This window comes from Dipodomys merriami, unplaced genomic scaffold (genome assembly GCF_024711535.1).
Source record: "Dipodomys merriami isolate MVZ:Mamm:240054 unplaced genomic scaffold, mDipMer1.0.p SCAF_37, whole genome shotgun sequence".
NCBI classification, from domain to species: Eukaryota; Metazoa; Chordata; class Mammalia; order Rodentia; family Heteromyidae; genus Dipodomys; species Dipodomys merriami.
Genome location: NW_027205270.1, coordinates 13,440,725 through 13,449,602, shown reverse-complemented (window position 1 = coordinate 13,449,602; position 8,878 = coordinate 13,440,725). Strand labels below are relative to the sequence as shown.

Sequence of the window (8,878 nt, the reverse complement as noted above, 5' to 3'; positions counted from 1 at the left end):
CGAGCATTGTTACCCCCTCCTTTGCAAAAACTAGCTTTCAAAAAAAAAAGTACGGAGAAAGCAATCTGGCTTAATCTGGAAGGAGTGGAAGCCGTGGAGTCCACAGAGCCTGGGTTTCTGTCGGTGCTCCATTAGTTCCATGAATGACAAGATCTGGCGCTCAGTCTCCAGCAATCAAGCTGAGCCATGAAAAAGGTCCAAGGAAACAAACGAGCAGAGGGGTAACTTAGCCAAGTTACTATTTCCTACAACATATCCCGACGTGAGAAGCCTTCTCGCTTGAATTCTCCTAAAAGTTCCCTTCGCCGACTTTGAACGTGAGGTTGAAGACGAAATTTCCCAAGCCAGCAGCTCCTCTTTCCCCCTCGGCTCAAGTGCAGTTCACCTAGTAACCCAGGGTTCGGGCCACGGACCGGAAGCCCGAGCGCGACCCGGAAGGAGAATGATCGTTTCCGCAGCCAGGGCGGGACCTACCCTTTCAGACTAGCACTATCCGGACGATAAGAGGGCTGCGCGTGCGCATTGGCGTTGGCTGTCCTTCCGGTGCGCTGGGCACGGAGAAGCGGTAAGGACGCGGGCACGCACACACGCACGCACGCACGCGTGCGCGCCCTCCTCTACTCGTGCCGCCGCGGCTGCTCCCGCGTACACCAGCAACGCCCGTCTATTCGGCCGAGATGCTGCGGGCCTGTCAGTTATCCGGCGTGACTGCCGCTGCCCAGGTGAGCGTGGGGGCTCCCGAAGTGGGGCATGAGAAAGCTGACTCGAAACAGACTACAGAAAACGAGGGGCGGAGTGGACATTTGATGGTGCCTAGTTTCTAGGACACAGGTGTAACGGGCGTGTCTCGGGCAGGACGGGGAGGCACCTCACGGGGGAGCTTGTCCGTAGACCGGAGGGTTGTGACTGAGGCGGGTTGGGGTGTGGAGAGAGGGAGCGGGGAGGTGGGCGCGGGGCCGAGGCGCGGCTTCGGGTTTGTCATCCAATCAGCACCGCGCTGCCCCAGTAGCCAACCAATCCTGGCTGTTGGCGTCCAAGCTGCCGGTTGGGCGCGTGGTAGGTTTCCAATCGTGAAGGTCGAGGCGGGAGAACTACAATTCCCAGCAGGCCACGCGAGGCCGTAATTTATTGCATCTTTAATAAGCCGGTGCTTGGACAGCCGAAATTTAGGGGTCAGGGTTATGATTAAACGAGGTTGACGTCCTTTTCGTAGCTGAGAACAGCTCTGACTCTAAAAAGGGAAGTTTTTTTTTTAGTTGTTGATGTTGATGAAATTTACACTCCCGGTACTTGAGGAAGGACAGGAGCCATGACCTTGTGCTCATTTCTGAGATTAGCCGGGAGGTCGGTGTTTCCATGCTATGCGACTACTGTAACTGACATTAAGGAGCCTAGACAACACTTGATGTTTTTTTTTTTTTTTTCCCTTTTTGTCGGTCATGGGGCTTGAACTCCGGGTTTGGGCGCTGTCCTTCAACTCTTCAGCTCAAAGCTGGTGCTCTACCACTTGAGCCATTGCGCCACTTCCGGTTTTCTCAGTGGTTAATTGGAGAGAAGAGTCTCACGGACTTTCCTGTTCAGGCTGGCTTTGAACCGTGATCCTCAGATCTCAGCCTCCTGAGTAGCTGGGATTACAGGCGTGAGCCACCGGCGCCCGGCTTCGGTGCGGTTTTTGTTAGTTTTTCATAGTTATCAAAGTAACTTTCTACAATTGAAAATGAAAAACCTGTTTCAGTTCATGATTTTCAGTGTTTTTGCAAATTGTGTTGCAAAACAGATACTGTGATGTGAGCAGTAAATGGATAATTACTTTGCCCCCTTTAGCCCAACTCCTGGGAACAGTGAGTTAGAGATCATAAAAAACCTTTCAAGTTTGCTTCCCCCTTTCAAGTTTGCTTCTCTTCCTTTTCAATATAGGGTTAGAGAAGCGGTTTCTTTTAAAGGGAAATGGGACTTGTATTCGTTTCTATTGCTGTGTAGCAAATACCACGAATAAACAACACCCACTTTAACCGTTTCTATAGGATTTTTTTTTTGGGGGGGGGGTCCGGTCATGGGGTCTGGGCCTGGGCACTGTCCCTCAGCTCTTCAGCTCAAGGCTAGCGCTCTACCCACTTGAGCCACAGCGCCACTTCTGGCTTTTTCTTTTTGCTTATGTGGTGCTGAGGAATCGAACCCAGAGCCTCAGGTATGCAAGGCAAGCGCTCTACCACTGAGCCACCTTCCCAGCCCTTTATAGGATTTTTATCCTACAGAAATGATTGGGGTTCTCTGCTCAGAGTCATGCAAGGATGTGATTGAAATTTTGATAATCTGCTTATTGTTAAATCATAATGTTATCACTGTTAACGTCTCAAATGTTAATCTTATGAGTGGAGGGATGGATTAAGAGAGGTGGGTGACAATGTCAGACTTTTTGTTCTCCTATCTTGTTTTGTAGAATGGGAACTTATTTGTACAACTACTTAAAGATAATAAAAAATAAAACATAAAAAATGTTAATCTTATGCAAAACACCAACATGACACAAAATAAACCATCATCACTGTGGATGGTATCTGTCTTACCCTTAAGTTTAGGCTAATCATACTTGAATTCCCTAAATTGTTCTTTTGTGACTTGTGCTTCAGAATCATGGTTCTTTTTGAGTTTATTTCTTAGTCCTAACATCCTTTATCTCTTAGTTCCTGTGTTGTATTACTATGCACAACTTTTTTTTTCTGGTATTGGTGCTGTTATTGGTACTTCGGTGATATCCATTAGTCTTCTCTGCTCAAGTCTAGCATTCTACCATTTGAGGAACATCTCCACAGCTAACATTTGGTAGTTAATTGGAGATGAGAATCTCATTTTGTTTGGTCCTGCACTTTACTTGATTAAATGAATGGTTGAGTTGCAATTATTCTCTTTTTTTTTTTTTTCTCCAGTCCTGTGGTTTGAACTTAGGGCCTTGGCACTGTCCCTGAGCTTCTTTTGCTCAAGGTTAGCACTCTACCACTTGAGCTACAACTCTACTTCTGGCTTTTTCTGTTGATGGTGTACTGAGGAATCAAACCCAGGGCTTCACTCATGTTAGGCAAAAAGACTGTCACATGTCATAGAGCTGGACTTGCAATAGTGACAGCTTCATTCAGGAGTCTAAAGAAAGCATTTATTTTTCTTGACTTGCCATAGTTTCACTTTCTACATGGTATATAAAAAAGGTTTTGGGCTGGAAGTGGCACTGTGGCTCAAGCAGTAGAGCGCTCACCTTGAGCTGAAGAGCGCAGGGACAGCGCCCAAGCCCAGAGTTCAAGCCCCATGGCCAACCAAAAAAAAAAAAAGGTTTTGGGATAAGTGGTGTAGCTCAGTAGTAGAGTACTTAATATGAGTGAGACTGGATTGAATCCCCATCACAAAAAAAAAAGGTTGTTTTTTTTTTGTCGGTAGTGGGCTTGAACTCTGGACCTGGGTGCTGTCCCTCAGCTCTTTAAGTCAAGGCTAGTGCTCTACCGCTTGAGTCACAGCGCCACTTCCATTTTTTTTTCTGCTTATTTGGTGCTGAGGAATGGAACCCAGGGCCTCATGCATGCAAAGCAAGCACTCTACCAGTGAGCACCTTCCCAGCCCCAAGAAGAGTTTTTGTTTGTTTGTTTTTTTTGGTCAGTCATGGGGCTTGAACTCTGGGCCTGGGCACTGTCCCTCAGCTCTTCAGCTCAAGGTGAGCGCTCTACCACTTGAGCTACAGTGCCACTTCTGGTTTTCTGGTGGTTTATTGGAGATAGGAGTCTCATGGTCTTTCCTGCCTGGGCTGGCTTTGAACCTCGATCCTCAAATCTCAGCCTCTTGAGTAGCTAGGATTACAGGCGTGAGCCACCAGTGCCGGCTTAAGAAAAGTTTTTTTATTTTATAGATACAATTTGAATTTTTCTTTTTCTTTCTTTCTTCTCTTTTTTTTCTTTTGTCGGTTGTGGGACTTGAACTCGGCCTGGGTGCTGTCCCTCAGCTTTTCAGCTTAAAGTGAGTGCTCTAGCACCATTTGAGCTATAGCACCGCTTCCAGTTTTTAGGTTGTTAATTAGTGATAAGAGACTTGAGGCCTTTCCTGCCCACTCTGGCCTTGAACCACAGTCCTCAGATCTCAGCCTCCTGAGTAGCTAGGATTACAAGTGTGAGCCTGTAACCTGTAACCAGCATCTGGCGGCTTCCTTTTTTTGGGTATGGGGCTTGAACTCAAGGCCTGGGTGCTGTTCCTGAGTTTTTGCGCTCAAAGCTAGTGCTCTACCACTTTGAGCCATTGCTCCACTTTAGGTTTTCTGGTGGTTAATTGGAAATTAGAGCCAAGCTTTTTTGCCTAGGCTAGCTTTGAACCTCAGTCCTCAGATCGCAGCCTTCTGAGTAGATAGGATTACATGAATGAGCCACCAGTGGCCAGCTCAGATATTTTATACTATTTATTTTTCTTTCCAAGTAAGAAAATGTGTAAATCCCATGTAATACTTGTAAATATCGGTTGCTCAGGTGGATAATTATTATTATTTTTTTTGTCGGTTGTGAGGTTTGAACTCTGGGATTGGGCGCTGTCCCTGCACTCTTCAGCTTAAGGAGAGCTCTCTACCGCTTGAGCCACAGTGCCACTTCTGGTTTTCTAGTGGCTTATTTGAGATAAGAGTCTCATGGACTTTCCTGCCTTGGCTGGCTTTGAACTGTGATCCTCAGATCTCAGCCTCCTGAGTAGCTAGGATTACAGATGTGAGCCACCAGTGCCCAACATAATTGTTTTTTTGTGTGCCTGTCCTGTGATTTGAACTCAGGGCCTAGGCTCAAGGCTAGTGTTCTAACATTTGAGCCACACCTCTACTTATAGCTTTTTAGAGATAAGAGTATGGTGGCTTTCCTGCCAGGCCTAGTGTGGAACCTTGATCCTTACATCCCAAACTGAATAGTTAGGATTATAGGTGTGAGATACCTGTCCCCAGCCTAACAGTAATTTTATATGAGCTGTGGCATACATAAAACATCACAAGTTTTTTTTTATTTGGTCGGTTGTGGGGCTTGAACTCTGGGCCTGGGAACTGTCCCCCAGCTCTTAAGCTGAAGGCTAGCATTCTACCACTTGAGCCACAGTGCCACTTCTGGCGTTTTCTGTTTATGTTGTGCTGAGTAAATGAACCCAGGGCCTCATGCATGCAGGGCAAGCATTCTACTACTGAGCCACTTTCCCAGCCCCCAGTTTTTTTTAAGAATCTATAAATGTGGGGTTGGAGGCACGGCACAGTTGGTAGAGTCTTAGCCAGTGAACAAAAGTGTCAGGTACCAGGTTTGTGTTCTGGTCTTGACTCTTAAAAAAAAATAAAAAGGAATCTATAAATGTGCTTCTTGGTAAACTGACTTCTGAAAATAAAATACATTTTTGTTTAATAAAGGTATCTGTAATAAAAATATTATTTCTTCATTACCAGACCTAAAAACTCCCAGGTTCATTTAACTGTATCTGTTGTAATGTTTTCTCTTCCTTCTATAGAGTTGTCTCTGTGGGAAATTTGTCTTCCGTCCATTGCGTCCATTTCGTAGATACTCTACTTCAAGGAGTTCTGGGTATGTAATTTGTCTCACTGGAATTAACTTTTACTATGTACTGCTAAGATTGTATTTGTTTTTGTGTGTGAGAGAGCTTGGGGGGAGGGGAAGGAGAAAGAGAATAGAAAAAAGAGAATATGTGCTTAGAACCTTTCACTCTTCCCTTATCCATAATTTTATTCATTCATGGTCAGCTTGTAGCCGTATGGCCTCATTGTCATGAGAAGAGAAAGCATATTGCAATAAGGTATTTTGTGAGAAAGAAGGGGAAGGGGAAAATGAGGTAGAACATGGAAGGGGTGACATTGATCAAGGTGCATTGTACTCATAACCTGACTTACGGAATCACATCGAATCTATTAGAGTATATTGTTATAACCTATTTTAGTTTTCTCCCCCCTTTTTTGGGTACTGAGGATTGAACTCACGGCCTTGAATTTGCTAAGCCAATTCTCTATTGCTTGAGCCACACCCTCCAATTCTAATTGTCTTATTATTATTAATTAGTTAATTAATTTTTTGTTGGTCGTGGGGCTTGAACTCTGGGCCTGGGTGCTGTCCCTCAGCACTCTACCACTTGAGCCATGGCGCCACTTCCAGCTTTTTTTTTCTGCTTATGTGATGCTGAGGAATCGAACCCAGGGCCTCATGCATGTTAGGCAAGCACTCTACCACTGAGCTACCTTCCCAGCCCCGTTTATTTTATTATTGTTTTTAACCCCTTGCTGTGCCTAACTCATAGAGTTTGTCATAGGTGTGTGTGTGTCTGTTTACATAAAACACGGCATATATTGGGTCTGGTATTATGTATGGTGGTTTCAGGCATCCCGTGAGGTATACACAGACAAACACACACCTCAGATAAGAAAGACTACATGCTAGTATGTACTTTACAAATACTTTACTGTAATATTTTTGGGTCCCTTTTGTTACATTATTTGTAGGTAAAAGCTTGTAATGATGTTCCTTTTGGCTCTACGGTAATTAGATGGCATCCATGGCACTTCCATCCCCACTTCAGGCTGCAATCTTCTAGTCTATGGAAGCAGATTTAAATCTAGAATTGCAATTGTAAGTTCAAAAAGTAGTTTTCAGGGCTGGGAAGTTGTCTTAGTGGTAGAGTACTTGCCTTGCATGCATGAGGCCCTGGGTTTGATACCTCAGTACCACATAAGCTGAAAAAAGCCAGAAGTGGCACTATGGCTCAAGTGGTAGAGCGCTAGCCTTGAGCTGAAGAGCTGAGGGACAGCGCCCAGGCCCAGAGTTCAGGCCCCACAACCGACAAAAAAAAAAAGTAGTTTTCAAGTTATAGCTGATACTTTTTTTTCTTTTTCTTTTTTGCCAGTCCGGGGGCTTGAACTCAGGGCCTAGGAACTGTCCCTGAGCTTTTGCTGAATAATAACACTCTACCTCTTGAGCCATAGCGCCACTTTCGGCTTTTTTCTTTTTGCTTATGTGGTGCTGAGGAATTGAACCCAGGGCCTCATGCATGCAAGGCAAGCGCTCTACCATTGAGCCACCTTCCCAGCCCGTGTGAGACTCTTATCACCAAGACTATCTCCAGAAAACTGTAAGTGGTGCTATGGCTCAAGTTGGTAGTGTTAGCCTTGAACTGAAGAGCTGAGGGATAGCTCCCGGGCCCAGAGTTCAAGCCCCAGGACCAACTGAAAACAAAACAAAACAAAAAAAACTTAAAACACACAAAAAATTTGCTGGGTGCTGGTGGCTCACACTTGTAATTCTAGCGACTTTGGAGGCTGAGATCTAAGGATTACGATTTGAAGCCAGCTTGGGCAGGAAAACCTGTGAGATTCTTTACCACAAAAGCTCTGGAACAGCATTTAGTCCCTGAGTTCAAGTCCCAAGAATAGAACTGAAAAAAAAAAGTATATTGCTTTATTTCTTTCTGCCTACATATTATCTTTAAAATTTGTTATCCAGGGGCTGGGAAGGTGGCTCAGTGGTAGAGCGCTTGCCTTGCATGCCTGAGGCCCTGGGTTTGATTCCCCAGCACCACATAAGCAAAAAGCAAAAAACCCGGAAGTGGCACTGTGGCTCAAGTGGTAGTGCGCTAGCCTTGAGCTAAAAAAAGCTGAGGGACAGCGTCCAGGCCCAGAGTTCAGGCCCCACGACCGGACCCAAAAAGTAAAATTTGTTATCCATATAACAACAAAAAAGGAGGCTGGGTGCTGGTGGCTCACACCTGTAATCCTACCTACCTAAGAGGCTGAGATAGGAGGATGGTGTTTGAAAGCCAGCCCTGGCAGGAATGTCTGTGAAACTCTTATCTCCAATTAATCATAGAAAAAGCCAGAAGTGAAGCTGTGGCATAAGTGGTAGAGCACTACCCTTGAGCAAAAAAAAAAAAAAAAAAAAAAAAAAATCTCAGGTCCAGGCCCAGAGTTCAAGCCCCAGGACCAGCAAAAAAATAAAATAAAAATAGTCAATAAATAAGAGAAAAGTGGTAATGTGCAACGATGGTAGCAAATCAGTGCTAGAGAAGTAAAGCTTTGTTAGAAGTCTTTGGGCGTTTTCATTGGTCTAGGAAAGTAGATATTGGGTAGCTGAGTAAATACTGTGTTTCCTATTTCTTTCCCTTAGGTTGACTCCAGGCAGAATTGCTGGAGCTGGCGTTTTGTTTGTTGGTGGAGGTATTGGTGGCACTATCCTATATGCCAAATGGGATTCTCATTTCCGGGAAAGTGTTGAGAAAACCATACCTTACTCAGACAAACTTTTTGACATGTTTCTTGGTTCTGTACCTTACAATGTCCCATTGCCAACGAAGCCGGTAAGTTTTAAGCAATATTTCAGTTTATCCTAAGAATACTTTAAAAAGCAAACTCTTTTCATTTTGATACTATTATTCATGTACGGTTAAGTGCACCTTGCCAGATGTATATTTGTTCTCTGTAATATGTACATGTGTGATTATTCCATATATGCTCTGTTAGTGTATACAACATACAAAATAAGTGCATTTCACAAAGAGGTAAGTGGATGAGGCATGTTGGGATAGCTGGTTGCCTTGTAGACTGAGTGGCAGAGAATTATATCAACCATACAGTTGCAGCTAAAAAGCTCTCACTTAGGACACTAAAAACATAAATGTAGATATAGAATAGCCATGGTATAGAACCCAAAGTTATGGTTAATTATAGCTCCTTTTAGACCTAAAGCCGTCAGAATTTTTAGCTACATATTGATTGATTTTGTCTTCCAGTATTCCCGGAACTTCGTGAATGTTCTTCAGAGCTTTGCCCTTTCTCCCTAACCAGCTCAACTTTGAAAATGTATCTTAAGTATTTCTCCATTCAAAC

General features: G+C 44.3%; 1 protein-coding gene across 7 annotated transcripts in view; it reads left to right on the top strand.

Moving 5' to 3' along the window:
- Positions 1-599: 599 nt before the first annotated feature.
- Positions 600-8,878, top strand: part of LOC138804708 (MICOS complex subunit MIC60) — a 39,512-nt gene continuing 31,233 nt past the window's right edge. For 3 of the 7 annotated variants that reach the window (XM_069989158.1, XM_069989157.1, XM_069989155.1), the window contains exons 1-3: positions 600-722; positions 5,503-5,576; positions 8,160-8,349. In XM_069989158.1, coding sequence (XP_069845259.1) covers positions 678-722; positions 5,503-5,576; positions 8,160-8,349 — 309 coding nt within the window. In that variant the 5' untranslated portion in view covers positions 600-677. The remainder of the gene's footprint in view (positions 723-5,502; positions 5,577-8,159; positions 8,350-8,878) is intronic. The other 4 variants (XM_069989161.1, XM_069989159.1, XM_069989156.1 and 1 more) reach the window with 2 other exon arrangements.